The 21,761-nt window shown below is 49.9% G+C and overlaps 1 protein-coding gene across 1 annotated transcript in view; it reads left to right on the top strand.

Moving 5' to 3' along the window:
- Window positions 1-19,206, top strand: part of chmp7 (charged multivesicular body protein 7) — a 33,403-nt gene extending 14,197 nt beyond the window's left edge. Inside the window, exons 5-10 of the mRNA XM_078428897.1 lie at window positions 2,037-2,085; window positions 4,778-4,897; window positions 8,028-8,126; window positions 13,065-13,125; window positions 15,177-15,365; window positions 17,859-19,206. Coding sequence (XP_078285023.1) covers window positions 2,037-2,085; window positions 4,778-4,897; window positions 8,028-8,126; window positions 13,065-13,125; window positions 15,177-15,365; window positions 17,859-17,911 — 571 coding nt within the window. The 3' untranslated portion in view covers window positions 17,912-19,206. The remainder of the gene's footprint in view (window positions 1-2,036; window positions 2,086-4,777; window positions 4,898-8,027; window positions 8,127-13,064; window positions 13,126-15,176; window positions 15,366-17,858) is intronic.
- Window positions 19,207-21,761: the final 2,555 nt, after the last annotated feature.

The raw sequence follows: 21,761 nt of genomic DNA, 5'->3' as shown, positions 1-21,761 counted from the left end.
CCTGGGGTGTCTATTGGGCACAGTACCAATCTGGAATATGTTTGTTATGTGGAACATTAAACAGTAGCACAAGTACAGGCCCTTCAGCCCACAGTGTCTGTGTGGCTCAATCTAAACCCAACTGCCTGCAAATGGTCACTATCCCTCCGTTCCCTGCCCGTTCATCTGTCCGTCCAAAAGCCTCTTAATTTGCTGTTGTTTCAGTTTTCACTGCCACCCCTTGGCAGCAAGTTCAGACACCCACACTCTGTACAGAAACAACAACAGCTTGGTGGATATGGACCATGTGCTGGCAGAGATTAGTTTAACATGGCTTCATGTTCGGCATGGACATCGTGGGCCGAAGAGCCTGTTCCTGTGCTTTTAACTTTACCCCTCTCACGTTAACGCTATCCCCTCTAGTACTTGACATTCCCACTCTGGAAAATAGACTTTGATTTTGTAATGTATGTATGTATGTCTCTTTATAGCTTTATAAACTTTTACCAGGTCTCCCCTCAGCCTCCAGTGCTTAAGGCAAAGCAATCCACGTTTGTCCAAATCTGCAGGAGGAACTACGGGTGCAGGTTTAAACCGAAGATAGTCACAAAATGCTGGAGTAACTCAGCAGGACAGGCAGCATCTCTGCAGAGAAGGTATGGGTGACGTTTCGGGTCGAGACCCTTCTTCGGACCCTGAGAGAAGCTGAAGAAGGGTCTCAACCCGAAACATCACCCACTCCTTCTCTCCAGAGATGCTGCCTGTCCCGCTGAGTTACTCCAGCATTGTGTGTCTATCCAAGTTTGCCCAACCTCTCCTTCTAGCTAATACTCTAATTCGCCAACACCCTGGTAAACCTCTGCTGCACCGTCTCGTAAGCCTTCACATCCTTCCTGTAATGTGATAACCAGAACTGTGCACAATACTCCCAACTGAACTTTTATTTTGCTGCAACGTGACAAAATAACTGCAGATGTTGGTACAAATCGAAGATATCACAAAATGCTGGAGTAACTCAGCGGGTCAAGCAGCATCTCAGGAGAGTTCCCAACTTCTTTGCTCAATGCCCTGACCAGTGAAGATAAGCGTACCATAACCCTGGTGCACCACTATGTCTATTTGTGTTGCTACTTCTGGGGAGCTATGAACTTGCACCCTTCAATCCCTCTGTACATCAATGCTGTAAAAGATTCTGCTACTTACAGTATACTGGTGTGGTGGGCAGAGGGAGGCTTGACCATGCAGGATGTCTCACAGTTCCAGCTGCTGCCATCAGACCATGGTCAGGGAGAGAGCTCTGTTGAACTTCTCCTAACTGCGATGGGCTGAACCTTTCATGCAGTGCACTTCTTCCATTAACCTTTGCTTGTTGCGGTTGTGTGACGAGTGTTGGTGAGGCCACACTTGGAGGACTGGACTGTCTTTGGGTTTGGGTCACCCTGCTATAGGAAGGATGTAGTTAAGCTGCAACCATTGCAGAGAAGATTTACGAGCATGTCACCAGGAGTTAAGGAGCTGAGCTACAGGGAGAGATTGGGCAGGCTAAGACTTTACTCCTTGGAGCACAGCAGGCTGAGTGTGATCTTATAGAGGTGTATAAGATCATGGGGAATTGACAGGGTAAATGCGCAGTGTCTTTTACCCAAAGTCGAGGAATGAGGAACCAAAGGAGTGGGGTTTGAGGAGAGAGGGGCAAGATTTAATAGGAACCTGAGAGGCAACTGTTTCATGCGGAGTGGTGGGTGTATGGAACGTGCTGTCAGAGGAGGTAGTTGAGGCAGGCATATAACAGCGTTTAAAAGACAGGTACATGGATAAGAAGGGTTAAAAGGGATACGAGCCAAATGTGGGCAAATGGGACTAGCTTGATGGGGCATCTTGGTTGGCATGGATGAAATGGGCCGAAGAGCCTGTTTCCATGCTGCATGACTCCATGACCCTATCAGAAGATGCAGAGCTTGTGTGAAAATAAAGGGAAGGAAACTAAATCATTGTTTTGTTTAAAGAAATAAGGCAGCAGAGCAACCATTTATTTTAAAATGTATTTTTCTTTGCAGCTACAAGGAGGAGGCAAGGAGGCATATCAGAGCTGGTAAAAAGCATCTGGTGAGTGAGGGATGTGTTAGTCCATTCTGCCGGTAACGTTCAACGGTCTTTTATTGTCATGTGTACCAATTAAGGTACGGTGATATGTGAATTACCACGCAGCCATGCGGAAAAAAAGCAATTAAATAAAAGTTAACATAAACATCCACCACAGCGGAATCCCCACATTCCTCACTGATGGAAGGCAAAAAAAGTCCAAACTTCTTCCTCTTTATTGTCCCGTGGTCAGAGCAGTCGAACCATCTGTCGGGGCGATCGAAGCTCCCGCAGCCGGCGGTCGAAGCTCCCGCAGCCGGCGGTTGAAACTCCCGCGGCTTGGAGTCTCGGAAGTTGGTCTCTGACCAGAGGCTGCGGGCTCCGTGATGTTAAGTCCGCAAGCACCCGCGGTTGGAGCTGTGAGGTCGATCCCTGGCAAAGGGATCGCGGGCTCTGCGGTGCTAAAGTCCGCGGTGGAGCTTCTCGAAGTCGGTCTCCAGCAAAGGCCAGCAACTCCTCGATGTTAGGCAGCTGCGGACGGAGATACGATGCGGAAAAAATCGCATCTCCGTAAAGGTAAGAGATCAGAAAAAGTTTCCCCCCCACACACAAAACAAGCTAAAGAACATTAAAAATATACATTTAACACATACTATTAAACACAAAGGAAAGAAAGGACAGACAGACTGTTGGCAAGGCAGCCATTGCTGGCGCCACCCGGCTTTGTTCTTCAAAAGTGATAGGAGCAGAATAAGACTATTCAGCCCATCAAGTCTACTCCGCCATTCAATCATGGCTGATCTATCTCTCCCTCCTAACCCCATTCTCCTGCCATCTCCCTATGACCTCTGACACCTGTACTAATCACGAATCTATCTATCTCTGCCTTAAAAAATATTCTCTGACTTGGCCTCCACAGCCGTGTGTGGCAAAGAATTCCACAGATTTACCACCCTCTGACTAAAGAGATTCCTCCTCCTGCTCGGGCCATTGCCCGGGTGTGAGAGCGGGTGGTGCCATGCTGCTGCTGGTGTGGGTGCTGTAGTTTACACTTACATCTGAGGTGGATTTGTTGCGGAGCTGATCACCCTGGGTGGGTGCAGATCCTTTGCAGCACCGGAGGTCACATTTTGGCCGGTCAAGTGCGAGAGGAAAGTGTGCAGTAAATAGCCAGATGCTTAGCAGCATCCTCTCTGTCGGGAGAACTGAGCCGGGTCACAAGTTATAGGAGTAGAATTAGGCCATTCAGCCCATCGAGTCTACTCCGCCATTCAATCACGGCTGATCTCTGCCTCCTAATCCCATTTTCCTGCCTTCTCCCCATAACCCTTGACACCTGTTCTAATCAAGAATTTGTCGTAGTGACTGAATGCAGTGACTGTCGAGGAAGGACAGAAAAGTTCACCAAGTTTCTGCTTGCTGACCAGAGCAGTATACCTCACTGTCGTGCTGGTAAATCATTTGTCCACCCGCTTGCTTCAGAGGTGATTGGTCTGCTCTGAATTTCCCCTCAAAATAAATATGCTGTCATTATTTTATAGTTCGCACAGTGGCGCAGCGGTAGAGTTTCTGCCAGACAGCGCCAGGGACCTGGGTTTGATCCAGACTACGGGTGCTGTTTGTACGGAGTTTGTACGTTCTCCGTGACCGTGTGGTTTTCTCTGGGTGCCCCTGTTTCCTTCCACATTACAAAAATGTGCAGGTTTGTAGGTTAATTGGCGTCTGTAAATTGTCCCTAGTGTGTGTAGGATAGAATTGGTATACAAGGTGATCACTGTATCTCTAGACTAAATGTGTGGCGTAGAACAATTCCACAAATTCACAACACTCTGAGTGAAAAAGTTTCTTCTCACCTCAGTTTTAAATGGCCTCCCCTTTATTCTTAGACTGTGTCCAAGACCTTTAGAGATAGAGTGCGCAAACAGGCCCTTCGGCTCAGCAAGTCCGTGCTGACCAACGATCACCTCATATACTAGAACAATCCTACATTTTCGGGACAATTTACCGAAGATAGACACAGTGCTGGAATAACTCAGCGGGTCGGGACCCTTCTTCAGACTAGGGAAGGTTCCCGACCAGAAAAAGTCACCCATTCTTTTTCTCCGCAGATGCTGCCTGACTCACTGAGTTTCTCCAGCATTTTGTGTCTATCTTTGGTAACCTACAAACCTGTGCATGTCTTTGAAGTGTGGGAGGAAACCGTAGCACCCAGAGAAAACCCACACGGTCACGGGGAGAACGTACCAACACCGTACAGACAGCACCCGGAGTCAGGATCGAACCCGGGCCTCTGCTGCTGTAAGGCAGCAAGACTAGCGTTGCACGTGTTCAAGAAGTCGTCAGCGTACCCCTGCTACTGCTCCTTATGTATTGTTATGCCTGGTTGGCTCTTTTAAAATGCATTTCCTCCCATTTGGCATGTTTGTACCTATAAACTGCTCCATTTATATCTTTCTGGAGCCTCAATGTATCGATGTCAGCCAGCAGAAATAAGTGAAACACACAATTGGGCGTGTAGTTGTGTTCCAGTAGGTGCTGCGTTTTGTACCGTGCTACGTTGATGAGGCAGCAGAGAAACCAGAGGGAGAGTGGGGAGTGCCGTGGTCAGCATGAACCAGGCCAGGGTTTGGGGCTGTCTGGGGGGGGGGGGGGGGGGGGGGTGTGGGGAAGACCTGTGTCCCAGCTGTACTGTCTTTGCTGCACCTTTCCATTTAAGGCACTGAAATCTCTGAAAATGAACAAGAGAGCTTTTAAACAACTGGAAGATATCCACGCAAAGCTTGATACGATTGACACCATCCTCGATCGCATTCGCTCCTCCCAGACTGACCTCAAGGTAATGAAGGATTTTGCTCCTGTCTCCCTTTGGCCATTGCGAAAGGATAATGTTGGAAACTGCTGCGTTAACGTCGGGTAAACGGAGCTCCGTGCCGCCGACGTTCATGGTCACGTGTACGCTAGGAACACCTATACCTTGAGCATGGCCCAGAGACTGGAGTAGTGTCTGCATGTATCCCAGAACTGAGACCCTCGTGAGATGGCGGCATGGGCAAGTTCAAGTCAAGTTTATTTGTCACGTACACATACACGATGTGCAGTGAAATGAAAGTGGCAATGCCTGTGGATTGTGCAAAAATAAATAAATTACAATTTCAGCATACAAATTAAAATTAATACAGAAAAGAAAATTTAGTCCCTGGAGATATAATAGTTAATAGTCCTGATGGCCTGTGGGAAGAAACTCCGTCTCATCCTCTCTGTTTTCACAGCGTGACAGCGGAGGCGTTTGCTTGACTAGCAGCTGGAACAGTCCGTTGCTGGGGTCCCTCATAATTATAAGTTGGGCCGAAGGGCCATTCTCCATGTTGTATGATCCTGTGGTGACAAAGTCTCCCTTCCCTTTGGTGAGCTGAGCGTACCTGAGCATGGATGATGTTTACTTATTCCCTTTGTCTCGGATCATGTGAATCCCCATTACCTTCTGCCTCCTCGACGTTACTCAGTCTGAAGAAGGGTCCTGACCTGAAACGTCGCCCACCCATGTTCTCCAGGGAGGCTGCCTGGGCCGCTGAGTTACTCCAGCACTTTGTGTCTTATTTATCCAGTTAATTTTTTGCTTGCTCTTCACGGTATTTCTGGGCGCTGCCTGCATGTTTCAGCAGAGCTGAACTGCTGGTTCAAGCTCAGAAATGAACGGATACACAAGAGACTGCAGGAGTTGGAATCTTAAGCACGTGTGGCACGGTGGCGCAGCGGTCGAGTTGCTGCACCTGAGATCCAATTTAATCCTACCTATGAGTGCGGCCTGTACAGAGTTTGTGCGTTCTCCCTGTGACCTCATGGGTTTTCTTTGTGTGCTCCGGTTTCCTCCCACACTCCCAAGACGTGCAGATTTGTTGGTTAATTGGCTTTGGTAGGTTGTAAAATTGCCCCTAGTTTGTGTAGGTGATCACTGGTCAGTGTGGGCTCGGTTGGCCGAAGGGTCTGTTTCTGCACTGTATCTAAAGTCTGAGGTAGGGTCTCGACCTAAAACATCAGCTGTCCATTCCCTTCCCAGATGCTGCCTGGCCCGTTGAGATTCAATAATTAATTCAATAATGTATTCAATATCGAATGGGTTCCATTACAGATAAAGACAGCAATAAGCACAGTGGAATTGTACAGCACAGAAATGGGCCCTTGGTCCACTCCATCCCGCCATGTCTAAATGCCCCATAAACACAGTCATTGCAATTGCCCCCACCACCTCCACCAAAGATGTGGTCAAGCTGGAAAGGGTACAGAGAAGTTTTACGAGGATGTTGCCAGGACTAGAGGGTGTGAGCTATAGGGAGAAGTTGAGTAGGCTGGGACTCTATTCCTTGGAGCGCAGGAGGATGAGGAGTGATCTTATAGAGGTATATAGAATCATGAGAGGAATAGATCGGGTAGAGTCTCTTGCCCAAAGTAGGGAAATCGTGGACCAGAGGACATAGGTTTAAGGTGAAGGGGAAAAGATTTTATCAGAGTCTGAGGGGTAACTTTTTCACAAAGGGTGGTGGTTGTATGGAACAAGCTGCCAGAGGAGGTAGTTGAGGCTGGGACTATCCCAATGTTTAAGGAACAGTTAGACAGGTACATGGATAGGACAGGTTTGGAGGGATATGGACCAAACACGGGCAGGTGGGACTAGTGTAGCTGGGATATGTTGGCCGATGTGGGCAAGTTGGGCTCAATAGACAATAGGTGCAGGAGTAGGCCATTCGGCCCTTTGAGCCAACACCGCCATTCAATGTGATCATTCACAATCAGTACCCCGTTCCTGCCCTCTCCCCATACCCCCTGACTCCACTATCATTAGGAGCTCTATCTATCTGAAGGGCCTGTTTCCATGCTGTATCACTCAATGACTCTATGACCTCCCTGGTGGAGTGTTCCAGATAGCCACAATTCTCTTTATCGTAGAATAAAAATGTTCTCCTCAAGTTCGTTTTAAGACACTTTATCCCAGCCTTAAACTTGTCCTCACCGTCCACCCCATCAGCCGTCGCATACAGCATATAATCCTCCCGACATTTTTGCCACCTCCAATGGGATCCCACTGCTGGCCACATCTTCCCATCTCCACCCCTTTCTGCTTTCCACAGAGACCGTTCCCTCCGCAACTCCCTGGTCAACTCGTCCCTTCCAACCCAAACCGCCCTATCCCAGGTACTTTCCCTGCAACCACAGGAGATGCAACACCTGTCCCTATACCTCCCCCTTTGACTCCATCCAAGGATCCCAAATGTCTTTTCAGGTAAGGCAGGGGTTCACTTGCACCTCCTCCAACCTCATCTATTGTATCCGCTGTTCCAGGTGTCAACCCCTGTGTATCGGCGAGACCAAGCGCAGGCTCGGCGATCGTTTTGCTGAACACCTCCACTCAGTCTGCCTTAATCTACCTGATTTCCCAGTTGCTCATCACTTTTACTCTCCCTCCCATTCCCAATCTGACCTTTCTGTCCTGGGCCTCCTCCATTGTCAGAGTGAAGCCCAGCGCAAATTGGAGGAACAATACCTCATATTTTGCTTGGGTAGCTTACACCCCAGCAGTATGGACATTGACTTCTCTTACTTCAAATAGCCCCTTGCTTTTGCTCTCTCTCCATCCCCTCCCCCTTCCCAGTTTTCCCACTGTCTTACTGTCTCTGACTACATTCTATCTCTGTCCCACCCCTTCCCCTGACATCAGCCTGATGAAGGGTCTCGACCCAAAACGTCACCCATTTCTTCTCTTTAAACCCGCATGTCTTTGGAATGTGGGAGGAAACCCAAGTATCTGGAGGAAACCCACACGGTCACAGGGAGAACATGCAAACTCCACACAGACAGCACATGAGGTCCGGATCGAACCCGGGTCTCTGGTGCAGTGAGGCTGGTGTGTAGAGCCCGTTGCTTCTCTCTGACTGTTGAGGTAATTTGTCGATTGTTGTGCAATTTGACAGGTTGTTGAAGCTTATCAGGCTGGGCTCGGGGCTCTGAGGCTGTCGATGAAAGATGTGAGTGTGGAGAAAGTGGAGAACCTGATGGATGAGATCGAGCAGGTGAGTGGCTTCATGTTGCCCGTACTGTCAGGGTCAGGCCCTGCCTGGAGGAGCAGGCCAAGGTTGCCCGTGCTGTCAGGGTCGGGCCCTGCCAGGAGGAGCAGGCCAAGGTTGCCCGTACTGTCAGGGTCAGGCCCTGCCTGGAGGAGCAGGCCAAGGTTGCCCGTGCTCATGAAGCTCAGGGTCAAGGCCCTGCCTGGAGGAGCAGGCCAAGGGAGCTGAGATCTGAGGAGCACTGGGATGTAAAGCTGAGCCTCTATAAGGCGCTGGTCAGGCCACATTTGGAATTTTGTGATCAATTTTGGGCACCATATCTGAGGGAGGATGTGCTGGCTCTGGAGAGGGTCCTGAGGAGGTTTATAAGAATGATCCCAGGAATGAGTAGGTAACCTAGATTCTTGATTGGTACAGGTGTCAGAGGTTATGGGGAGAAGGCAGGAGAATGGGGTTATGAGGGAGAGATAGATCAGCTATGATCGAATGGCGGAGTAGACTTGATGGGCCGAATGGCCTTATGGTTTGGAAGAGTCTATTTAGTTTAAAGCCTTATCTACAACCCTAATTGTGTGATTCAGGTTTATAAGTCATAGGTGCAGAATTTGGCCATTCGGCCCATCTAGTCTATGCCGTTCAATCATGGCTGATCTGTTTTTCCCTCTTAACCCTATTCTCCATTCTCCGCAGTAGCTTTGACATCTTACTAATCAAGAAGTTATCAATCTCTGCTTTAAAAATACCCAATGGCGTAGCCTCCACAGCTGTCTGGCAATTAATTCCACAGATTCACCACCCTCTGACTAAAGAAATTCCTCCTCATCTCTTTTCTAAAGGTGCAACCTTTTATTGTGAGGCTATGGCCTCTGGTCCTAGACTCTCCCACTAGTGGAAACATCCTCCCCACATCCAATTTATCCAGGTCTTTCACTATTCAGTAAGTTTCCAATGAGGTCCCCCCTCATCCTTCTAAACTCCAGCGGGTACAGGCCCAGTGCCGTCAAACGCTCCACATATGTAACCCGCTCATTCCTGGTCCCAGCAGAGTTCTGGTGGAGGCCAGCTCCCTCCCTCCCCAATACTGATGCCAATGCCCCACAAATTCAAACCCACTTCTACCACACCAGTCTTTGAGTCATGCATTTAACTCTCTAATCTTATTGACCCTATGCCAGTTTGCTCAAGGTTCAGGTAGCAATCCAGAGATCTTTATCTGCTTTTTAAGTTAGTCGGTTCTGCTCATATTCTCTCAGCAGAAACAGAGCAGTACTTGAGCAGTAAATGTTTAGTTTAGAGAGACAGCGCGAAAACAGGCCCTTCAGCTCACTGAGTCCACGCCGACTAGCGATCCCCACACATTAACACTATCCTACACACACTAGGGACAATTTACACATACACCAAGCCAATTAACCTACAAACCTGCACGTCTTTGGAGATGGCTGAAGGAAGGATGTCATTAGTCTATCTATATCAATGATTTGGATGAGAACTGACCTGGCAAGATCAGCAAATGTGCAGATAATACAAAAGTGGGTGGCTTTACAGATAAAGGATGGATGACATTTTTCACACAAAGGGTGGTGGGTGTATGGAACGAGGTGCCAGAGGAGATAGTTGAGACATTGAAGAAACAATTGGACATGTACATGGATAGGACAGGATTCGAGGGATGTGGGCCAAACGCAGGCAGGTGCGACTCGTGTAGATAGGACATGTTTTTCAGTGTGGGCAAGTAGGGCCGAAGGGCCTGTTTCCACACTGTATAACTTTATGACTCTCATTGGAGAGGGTCCAGCAGCGATTCACCAGGATGTTACTTGGGCTTGAGTTGTAACAAGAGGTTGGATAGGCTGGGAATATTCTTTGGAATGTAGGAGACCGAGGGATGACCTTATTGAGGTGTACAAGATCATAAGGAGCCAGGATAAACTGACTGTGACTTTCAGTCTTTGTGCCAGGGCAGAGGATTGTAAAACTAGAGGGCATGGGTTAAGGTGAGTGAGGAGGGGTTCATGTGTGTAGTCAGGGGCAATGTTTTCACTCAGTGGGTAGTCCGTCTGTGCAGTGAGCTGCCAGAGGAAGCTGTAGAAGCAGATACAATTACAGCTCTAAACAGACCGCACGGTGGCGCAGCGGTAGAGTTGCTGCCTTACAGCCCTTGCAGCACCGGAGACCCAGGTTCGATCCCGACTACGGGTGCTGTCTGTGCGGAGTTTGTATGTTCTCTGAGATCTTTGGTTTCCTCCCACACTCCAAAGACGTACAGGTTTGTGGGTTAATTGGCTACTTTGTATAAGTGAAAATTGCCCTTAGTGTGTGTAGATAGTGTTAATGTTCGGGGATCGCTGGTCGGTGCAGACTCGGTGGGCTGAAGGGCCTGTTTCTGCACTGTTTCTCTAAAATAAAAATTGAATGAATGAATGAATAAGTTTATTGGCCAAGGATGTGCATATACAAGGAATGTGCCTTGGTGCCCCGCTCACAAATGACAACACAAACATGCAGTTAACAATTAAGAATAAAACATAAACACATCAAAACAATAAGGATACACCATACGGACTAAACTTGTTGGTGAAAATAAATCAGAGCAAAAAAGAGACTACAGACTTTGGTTATTGAGTAGAACTATCACTCGTGGAAAAAAGCTGTTTTTATGTCTGGCTGTGGCTGCTTTGACAGTCTGGAGTCGCCTTCCAGAGGGAAGTGCTTCGAAGAGTTTGTGGCCAGGGTGAGAGGGGTCAGAGATGATCTTGCCCGCTCACTTCCTGGCCCTTGCAGTGTACAGTTTGTCAATGGGGGGAAGGTTGCAGCCAACAACCTTCTCAGCTGTGCGAACGATCCGTTGCAGCCTCCGGATGTCGTGCTTGGTGGCTGAGCCAAACCAGACCATGATGGACAAGGTGAGGACGGTCTCAATGATAGCAGTATAGAACTGGACCATCATTGCCTGTGGCAGATTGTGTTTCTTCAGTTGCCGCAGGAAGTACATCCTCTGTTGGGCCTTTTTGACTGTGGAGTCGATGGTGGCCCCCCCATTTAAGGTCCCTGGAGATGATGGTTCCAAGGAACTTAAATGACTCCACAGATGTGACTGTGGTGTTGTTGATGGTGAGTGGGGGGAGGGGAGGGGGATCTCTTCGAAAGTTTACAATTATTTCCACCGTCATAAGAGCATTGAGCTCTAGGTTGTTGCGATGGCACCAGGATGCCAGCTGTGTCACTTCCCATCTGTAGGCAGATTCCTCCCCATCCTGGATCAGTCCAATCAGGGCTGTGTCATCCGCAAACTTGAGGAGCTTGACAGAGGAGTCTGTGGAGGTGCAGTCGTTGGTGTCGAGAGAGTAAAGGAGAGGGGAGAGTACGCAGCCTTGCGGAGCTCCTATGCTGAGGGTCTGCGGGTCCGAGATGTGCTTTCCCAGCCTCACATGCTGCTTCCTGTCTGTCAGGAAGTTGATGATCCACTGACAGAGGGGTTCAGGCACAGTCAGCTGGGAGAGTTTGTAGTGTAGTAGCTCTGGCACAATGGTGTTAAACGCAGAGCTAAAGTCCACAAACAGAATCCTGGCATAGGTCCCCTTGTGGTCTAGGTGCTGGAGGATGAAGTGCTGGCCTAGGTTGACTGCGTTATCCACCGATCTATTGGCCCGGTATGCAAACTGCAGTGGGTCCAGCAGGGGGTTTGTGATGTTTTTCAGCTGGGCCAGCACGTCTTTCAAAGGTCTTCATGACTACAGAGGTCAGTGCGACAGGCATGTAGTCATTAAGACCAGTGATCCTTGTCTTTTTGGGTACAGGGACAATAAGTGGAGACCTTGAAGCAGGCAGGGACAGTGCAGGTTTGCAGGGACTGGTTGAAATTTAACAGATGTTTGAACAAATTTATGGACAGGAGAGGTTTAGAAGGACAGGTCCCAAATGCAGGCAAATGAGACTAGCCCGGACCGCCAAGTTGGTGGTTATGGCCAAGGTGGGCCGAAGGGCCTGTTTCCGTGCTGTATGACTTGAAGTGAACGGCTCTCAGGGTGTCATTCTTACTGCTGCTCCATCCCGTGGCTAGCTTTTGATCCTCACCTGTGCTGCTGTCTATGTGGAGTTTGCCTGTTCGAGTCACCGCACAACTCATTTTCCCCGTGGCTGTGTGGGGCATCTGCTTTCCTCCCTTACCCCAAAGCTGTGCTGCTGGGTTAGTCGGCCTCTGTGTGGGTGGGGGGCAGGTGAATCAGAGGGTTCATGGGCTTGAGGGAAGGGTAGATCACAGGGCTGCATGGGTGGCCCCCAGGGACCTACCCCCGCTGCTGTCTGTGTGGAGTTTGCAGGATCTCCCTGAAACCCTGTGGGTTTTGTCCAGTGGACCGGCTTACTCCCCAATGTGGCAGAGCTGCTAGATGGAAATTAATCAGCTGCAATAAATTGCCCCTGGTCATAGTCAAAGAGTCATACAGTGTGGAAACGGGCCCTTCGGCCCAACTTGCCCAAACCAACTACTGGGAGAGTTGGGCAACAGTAAAATCAGGGAGAGTTTGGTTGAGGGGGGTTGCTGGGGATCTGAGGGAACAGTGGGGTGAATGTAGGGGGTGTATTGATGGTGTTTGGTGGCAGAGCAGATGTGAGTCTGTCCATGGTGTGGAATAGGTTTGGGGTGGAGGGGGGGGTTCGGAATTCTGTGAGAGCCAGCACAGAGCCTGTGGGCTGAATCCCGAAAGAATGGTCTTGGGCCGAAACGTCACCCATTCCTTCTCTCCAGAGAGGCTGCCTGTCCCGCTGAGTTGCTCCAGCATTTTGTGTGTACAGTGGGCTGAATGGCCTTGCTGTGTGCTGATGGGCAGTGGCTGTGCTGGGGGGGCATGAGTGGGTGTGGCATTGAGTGTGGCCCACCCGTGCCAGAGGGTGGGTGCCAGCCGTGACCTGGGGGTAATAACGCTCTCTCTCTCGTTGTAGTTCTGTGAAACACAGGATGACATCAGGAAGACTTTGGCTGGTGAAAGCTTCGATGTAGCGGGTAAGCTTCTGTTTGTTGACCTGTACATGTTTCTTTTACACAGACGTACATTCTTTCTGTTCACCCTAACCCCTCCCGAACAATGGTTCAGAAATACCAACCTGGTTGTTCCCATTAGTGACCCTCCAGTGGGTGAGTGTGTTCTTGTTCCCCGTCTGCTCTGTAAGTGTCTGCTGTGGTTCTAGCTCCACCAGTCCTGCCTCTCGTTTTATATCTTCAACCAACCATGTGGCACGGTGGTGCAGCGGGTAGAGCTGCTGCCTCACAGCCGGTGACCAGGGTTCGAGCCTAACCTTGGGTACTGCCTGAGTGGAGTTTACACGTTCTCCATGGTACCGGCTGCTCCAGTATCCTCCCACATCCCAAAGACGTGCGAGTTTGTAGATCAACCGGCTCTCTGTAAATTGCCCCTAGTGTGTAGGGAGTGGATGAGAAAGTGGGCTAGCACCAGTATGGACAGGTGATCGATGGTCAGTGTGGGCCGAAGGGGCCGTTTCCGTGCTATATCTCTAAATGAAGCTAAAGGCATGATGCGTAGGAAGGAACTGCAGATGCTGGTTTAAACTGAAGATAGACACAAAATGCTGGAGTAACTCAGGCAGCATCTCTGGGGAGAAGGAATGGGTGACGTTTCGGGTCACAAACACCTCACAATGAATGGCCTGTTCCCTTTATCATCGTTACTTTTTTGCATATCTTTCATTCATTTGTTCGACATCTCTACATCATTGTCTATGTCTCTCTTTTCCATTTCTCCCGACTCTCAGTCTGAGAAGGGTCTCAACATTGTTTTTTGTGTGTGCGTCATATATGTGTGTGTGTGTGTGTATATGTATATATGTGTGTACTTGTCAGTATGTATATACACACACTGAAGTTTATTTCTCTCTCGTTTATTATATTGTTTACAGTGCACTATGTTCACATATTTTGTTGTGCTGCTGCAAGTAAGAATGTCATTGTTCTACCTGGGACACACGACAATAAAACACTCTTGACTCTCGACCCGAAACGTCACCCATTCCTTCTCCAGAGATGCTGCTTGTCCTGCTGCGTGACTCCAGCACTTTGTGTCTATCTTAAAGTCGTGTTGAGCAGAGATGAGCTGTTTGATCATCTGCTCACTCCTGGATGGTGGAGATTTTAACCCTGCAGCGTTTATTTGCTTCCTCCTCCCCACATTGCCTCTCGCCGACCCCTCCCCTTGTCCCACAGTGTAATACCCACTGCTATTCTTCAGGGACGCTGCAGGATCCGAACAAATGCAGCTTTACCACTACAACTCCTGCCCAACCTCACGTTACTTCAACAAGGCTCTGCGAGCCTGTGATGGAACCTCCCAACACTTCCTCTAATTTGGGGTTTAAAAAAAAGTTGATCTGCTGCTTGGACATGTTGGCCGATGTGGGCATGTTGGGCTGAAGGGCCTGTTTCCACACTGTATCACTCTATGAAGGGCCTGTTTCCACACTGTATCACTCTATGAAGGGCCTGTTTCCACACTGTATCACTCTATGACTCTATGAAGGGCCTGTTTCCACACTGTATCACTCTATGAAGGGCCTGTTTCCACACTGTATCACTCTATGACTCTATGAAGGGCCTGTTTCCACACTGTATCACTCTATGACTCTATGAAGGGCCTGTTTCCACACTGTATCACTCTATGACTCTATGAAGGGCCTGTTTCCACACTGTATCACTCTATGACTCTATGAAGGGCCTGTTTCCACACTGTATCACTCTATGACTCTATGAAGGGCCTGTTTCCACACTGTATCACTCTATGAAGGGCCTGTTTCCACACTGTATCACTCTATGACTCTATGAAGGGCCTGTTTCCACACTGTATCACTCTATGACTCTATGAAGGGCCTGTTTCCACACTGTATCACTCTTATCACTCTATGTCCAGCAGAACAATTGGAGCCGTTCCCAATCACTGGTGCCTCTGCGTTTAATATAAGTGTGCGTGGGGATGGCGGTCGGTGGCTCTGGGCACCGTATGGTGAGGGACCTCTGCTCACGTGTTGTCTTTCATGCTGATGCAGGTGGAGCTGACGCGAGTGATTTGGAGGCTGAGCTGGATGCTCTGCTGCAGGAGGGGCCGCAGCCCCCAGATGTGCTGCAGGAGGGGCTGCAGCTCCCAGATGTGCCGGCCGATGCAGAACCTGCTGCTTCCCTCGGTGAGGACGATGAGCTGCTCGCCCAGCTCAACAAGCTCAGCCTGGCTCAACAAGGTAACCTTCAGCTCTGGGGGGGGGCTAGAGGCAGGGGGGCCATGGGCAGGAGGGGGGCCGGGGGGGCTGGAGGAGGGGGGTCAGCGGCTGGAGGGGGACAGGAAGGGGTAGCAAGGAGGCAGGAGGGGGGAAGCAGCTGGAGGGGAGGGGGGCAGCAAAAGAACAGCGAGAACAAAGGGGAACACAGCATGGGGGGCCACCCTGAACAACGAGGGACCATTGGGGACCATAATGACCACTTTGTAACTTTGGCGGCACCCTGTACGTGGCCACCCGGTGTGTGGTACACAAAACAAGAGTTTCACCATGACATGTCACATGTGATGATAAAGTGGCAGGCAAAGGCAGGGGGCAGGTGAAGGCTGGTAAAGGCAGGGGGCAGGTAAAGGCAGGGGGCAGGTAAAGGCAGGGGGCAGGTAAAGGCAGGGGGCAGGTGAAGGCTGGTAAAGGCTGGTAAAGGCAGGGGGCAGGTAAAGGCAGGGGGCAGGTGAAGGCTGGTAAAGGCAGGGAGCAGGTAAAGGCAGGGGGCAGGTAAAGACTGGTAAAGGCTTGGGGCAGCTTAAGGCTGGGGACCAGTGTTAGTTCTCGCTCTTCCTTTCCAACTTGCACCATACTCACCTGCCTCAGGTAATGTCCCAGACTGGGAAGTCCTGCAAGACATCACAGTTGACTTGAATTGATCTTCATTTCCCTGTCTCTACACGTTCCCTTTTCCATTGGTCTTTACACTCTCCCTCCACCTCTCAACGACTGGGTGTTTCACTCTCTGTGGCCGCTGCTCCTGTCCCCTCTGGTTCCCTTTCTAACGCTGGTGATTTTAAGCTACTTGCAGCACATTCCCAGTGCGCCCCACAACCTGCTGCACAGCTGTTTGGGAAGTGTCTTCCAGATGTGGAGCACATTCACAGTGCGCCCCATGACCTACCGCACAGCTGTTTGGTGCAGCATCTTCCAGATGTGGAGCACATTCCCAGCGCACCCCAAGATCTGCTGCACAGCTGTTTGGGGCAGTGTCTTCCAGATGTGGAGCACATTCCCAGCGCACCCCATGACCTACCGCACAGCTGTTTGGTGCAGCGTACTCCAGATGTGGAGCACATCACCAGAGGTTTGGCCGGAGACGCTGTGGTTACACGTTAGCGTCAGCACCGAGGAGTTGCCGTTCCTGCAGCGGTCGACCTGTGAGGATCGCTGTACCCTGAGCTTATGAGAGGTCTGTTCAGTGTTCTGGTGACAGTGGGGAGGAAGCTGTTACTGAATGCAGTAGTACGTCCTTTAGAAACATAGAAAATAGGTGCAGGAGGAGGCCATTCGGCCCTTTGTGCCAGCACCACCGCCATTCAATGTGATCATGATTGATCATCCACAATCAGTACCCCGTTCCTGCCTTCTCCCCATATCCCTTGATTCCTTCCCAGCTTTAATATCTTCTGTCGGGCGGGAGAGGGGAGAAGAAGGAATGAAGAAGTAAGTGGTCCTTGATTATAATGGCTGCTTTCCCGAGGCAGCGTGAAGTGTGGATGGAGGGGTGGGGGACTGGTCTGTGCTACATTCACAAGTCTCTGCAATTCTGCGGAGACAGGTGTGATTGGTACCTGGTGGAATGTTTCTGGCGGGCCATCGGAGAGCAAGGTGGGGAGCAGTGGGAGAACCCTTGCTGAATTTAAAACTACCAATTACAAAATGGTGCTGGGGATTGTGTCACAAAGTGAGTAACAGTTTCACCAAAGATAAGGACATAGAGTGCTGGAGTAACTCAGCGGGCCAGGCAGCATCTCTGGAGAAAAGGATTAGGGTCGAGACCCTTCCTCATTCTGAGAGTCAGGGGAGGGGGGAACTAGAAACATGAAATGATACAAAGAACAAAAGAATAAAAGGTATGAAAAGAACAAATCAAGGCCAGCAAGGAAAGGTGGAGCCCACAAAGGTCCATTGTTAGCTGTGGAAGAGGTGATAATGAGGGGGTGGGAACAGTGAAACTAAGCAGGAGGATAGTGTAACTCGTGGGATGACGGGTGGGGGGCTAGATGTGGTGGCACCACATCTGGCATTGGCATTGTCTTCACATTATGGTGTCACCACATCTGGCATTGTCTTCACACTATGTGATGTCACCACATCTGGCATTGGCATTGTCTTCACACTATGGTGTCACCACATCTGGCATCTTCACACTATGATGTCACCACATCTGGCATTGGCTTCACACTATGGTGTCACCACATCTGGCATTGTCTTCACACTATGTGATGTCACCACATCTGGCATTGTCTTCACACTATGTGATGTCACCACATCTGGCATTGTCTTCACACTATGTGATGTCACCAAATCTGGCATTGTCTTCACATTATGTGATGTCACCACATCTGGCATTGTCTTCACACTATGTGATGTCACCACATCTGGCATTGTCTTCACACTATGGTGTCACCACATCTGGCATTGTCTTCACACTACTGGGCTTATTGAACTTGTTGCCTTCGTTTTCAGGTCCCATTGTTGAAAGCAGGAAGCCTGAGGCCTCTCTGGAACTTGTACAGTGACCGGCGCTGTGGATGCAGGGGCAGCCCGCTCGAGTGGCCACGTGCCTCATCTGGACAGCGGGGGGTTGGTGAGAGGGTACACGTGGTCAATTGTAGTCTGCACAAGAGCACTCTTGCAATCTTTCCCTCATGCTCTAGGATCTGGGACAAGGGCAAGATAGCCTCCTGCCCAAGTGCAGCACCACAGGGCATTTTGGAAGAGACTCTGGGTCATTGAGACCGCTTCTACATTGACCACCTTTGGCCCAGCGTGGGTAGACATGGGCAACAGGCCGAGGGCTGTGACTGAGGACTGTTGAAGGAGGTGGGGAAGGAGCTTGTTGCCATGACGTTACTGCAGGTCGCAGTGATCTGTGACTGCAGTGCACTCTGTGTCCCCACTGCTGCTAAACACTGGCTGGAGAACATTGAGGCAAGGAAATCTGTGGTGAAATAGTGAGCTGCCCTGTGGCAGCTGAAGAGCCAGGGTCCACTGGAAGTCACCACTATGTGACCACTGATAACACACCACCCCTGCCCCGGTCACTGAGACCAGTTTGGTCTGCTGATCTTTCACTTTTCAAATGCTGCTCAATGGCCAACTGGTTGCCCGCGGGAGGTTGGTGGTGGTGGTGTGGCTGTAACGAGACTGTCGCTGGCATAGGAACAGTCGGCTTGCTGCTGTCCTCGATTCACCGACGGTCCTGTCCCGGGTGTGATTACTGTAGGTCTACCCCACCCTGTCCCGGATGCGATTAGTCTGGGTCTAACCCACCCTGTCCCGGGTGTGAGGGTTTAGCCTGGGTCTAACCTGCCCTGTCCCGGATGTGAGGGTTTAGCCTGGGTCTAACCTGCCCTGTCCCGGGTGTGAGGGTTTAGCCTGGGTCTAACCTGCCCTGTCCCGGGTGTGAGGGTTTAGCCTGGGTGTAACCCATACTGTCCTGGGTAATTCCTATCATTGTCCACCCCACCTTCCGCTGACTCGAGCTGCAATGGTGAAGGTGCATTTTGGTCAAACCCTTCCCAAGCGGGGCAGAGTGTCCAGCAGGCACCACAGGGGCAGAGTGTCCAGCAGGCACCACAGGGGCAGTGTGAGACCAGCAGGCACCACAGGGGCAGTGTGAGACCAGCAGGCACCACAGGAATCACATGGCTGCAGTAATGTACTCTCTGCGGCTCCAGCTATACTATCCTGCAAATTGTACAGTCTTGTAAATCCTGTAGTAAATGTATGTTTTGGATAAATATGAGCTAAATGTCGGCAGTGTGGAATATACTGAAATCCCTTTTTTCTGCCTGTTTAAAATAAAAAGATAAAGGGCTATGGTTTCTAACTTGATTGAGCTTTTTGAGGAAGTGACAAAGGTGAGTGATGAGGAGAGGGAAGTGGATGTTTCCCCTTAATCCCCATTTTGTGAATTAACCAAGGTACAAGCTCACATTCATTTCAACAGGACTAGAATACGAAAACTGGGATGTAATGCTGAGACTTTATAATGCACTGGTCAGATCACATTTGTAGTATTATGAGCAGTTTTGGGCACCATACCTGAGGAAGGATGTGCTGGCTCTGGAGGGGGTCCAGAGGAGGTTTACAAGAATGATCCCAGGAATGAGTGGGTTAACATATGATGCACGTTTGACGGCACTGGGCCTGTACTCGCTGGAGTTTAGAAGAACAAGGGGGGACCTCATTGAAACATACAGAATAATGAAAGGCTTGGATAGAGTGGATGTGGAGAGGATGTTTCCACAAGTGGGAGAGTCTAGGACCAGAGGTCATAGCCTCAGAATGAAAGGACATGCTTTTAGAGAGGAGATGAGGAGGAATTTATTTAGGCGAAAGGTGGTGAATCTGTGGAATTTATTGCTACAGACAGCAGTGGAGGCCAAGTCAATGGATATTTTTAAGGCGGAGAATGGCAGATTCTTGATTAGTGCGGGTGTCAGGAGTTATGGGGATAAGGCAGGAGAATGGGGTTGAGAGGGAAAGATAGATCTGCCATGTTTGAATGATAGAATAGACATGATGGGCCGAATGGCCTAATTCTGCTTCTTCAGTGTGGAAACATGACCTGACCAGTGTCCAGCACAGAGGCTGGACTTGCCGAGTGGGTTAACATCTGATGCGCATTTGATAGCACTGGGTGATGGAAAAAAGTGTGATTCGTAGAACAGTCATGTTTAATTACCAACTTCTCTGGGAGCTGTTCAAGTAGAATATCCCAGACCAAAGTGGGGTGTAAAATTGGCATCATCTCTCCAGATGCAACTCATCCTTTGAAAGAAGTGTTAATCTTGGATGATTTGGCCGCTTCAAGAAACTGACAATTGGTGAAAGGCTGAGGCGGTTGCAGGTACAAAGTTGTCTGAAGATGGCGGCGCAGGTGGACAGGTTGAACAGGTGAACAGGTTGGCGGTGCAGGTGAACAGGTTGGCAGCGCAGGTGGACAGGTTGGTGGCGCAGGTGAAAGGCTGAGGCGGTTGCAGGTACAAAGTTGTCTGAAGTTGGCGGCGCAGGTGGACAGGGTGGGAAGAAGGGGGTCAACACTCTTGCCTTCCTCAGGCAGGGTATTACGTACAGGAATATCATATTACACCTGTAGAAGATGCAGGAGTTGTTGGTAAGGCCACATTTGTAATACTGGTGTAGGAAGGAACTCCAGATGCTGGTTTAAACTGAAGACAGACACAAAATGCTGGAGTAATTCAGCGGGTCAGGCAGCATCTCTGGAGAGAAGGAATGGGTGAGGTTTCGTGTGGAGACCCTTCTTCAGACTGATGTCAGGGGAGTGGGCGGTACACAGATAAAATGTAGACAGTAAGACTGGTGGGAGAACTGAGAATGGGAGGGGATGGAGAGAGGGAAAGCAAATGTTACTTGAAGTTAGAGAAGTCAATGTTCATACCTCTGGGGTGTAAGCTACCCAATCAAACTATGAGGTGTTCATCCAATTTGCGCTGGGCCTCACTCTGGCAATGGAGGAGGCCCAGGAAAGAAAGGTGAGATTGGGAATGGGAGGGGGAGTTAAAGTGTTGAGTGAGTGGGAGATCAGGTAGGTTTAGGTGGACTGAACTGAGGTGTTCAGCGAAACGATCGCTGAGCCTGCGCTTGGTCTAGCCGATATGGAGGAGTATATACTGGAGAAGAGCGACGGGTCAGGCAGCATCCATGGAGGGAAATGAAGAGATGTGTTTGCTGGGACTCTTCATAAAGAAGGGCAGTATATGTGGTAGAGGGGAGGCCACCAGACTGAGTCATGGGATGGAGGTTTGCAGTAGCGGGAGAGCTGAAGCAGATGGTGCCTTCACTGAAGGTGGTGACTGAATGTTTTGGTTTTTTGAACCCTCTGACGAGGTTCTACCCACTCCATCGCCACTCCTGCCCCTCAGTCAGTGTGCACTTCACTGAACCTTAGTTGCGGCACGGTGGCTTAGTGGTAGAGTTGCTGCCTCATAGCACCAGAGACCCGGGTTCCATCCTGACTACGGGTGCCGTCTGTACGGAGTTTGTACCTTCTCCCCGTGATCTGCGTGGGATTTCTCCGGGTGCTCCGGCTTCCTCCCACACTCCAAAGACGTACAGGTTTGCAGGAAAGAAAACTGCAGATGCTGGTTTCAATCGAAGGTAGACACAAAATGCTGGAGTAATTCAGCGGGTCAGGCAGCATCTCTGGAGAGAAAGGAATGGATGACGTTTAGGGTCCTGACATCAGTCTGAAAAAGGGTCTCGACCCGAAACGTCACCCATTCCTTCTGTCCAGAGATGCTGCCTGACCCGCTGAGTTACTCCAGCATTTTGTGTCTACGTATAGGTTTGTAAATTAATTGGCTTGGTATAAATGTAAATTGTCCCTCGTGTGTGTAGGAT

This window comes from Rhinoraja longicauda, chromosome 36 (assembly GCF_053455715.1).
Source record: "Rhinoraja longicauda isolate Sanriku21f chromosome 36, sRhiLon1.1, whole genome shotgun sequence".
Classification (NCBI taxonomy): domain Eukaryota; kingdom Metazoa; phylum Chordata; class Chondrichthyes; order Rajiformes; family Arhynchobatidae; genus Rhinoraja; species Rhinoraja longicauda.
Note: the sequence above shows the minus strand (reverse complement) of the source record. Positions and strands in the feature narration are given on the sequence as shown.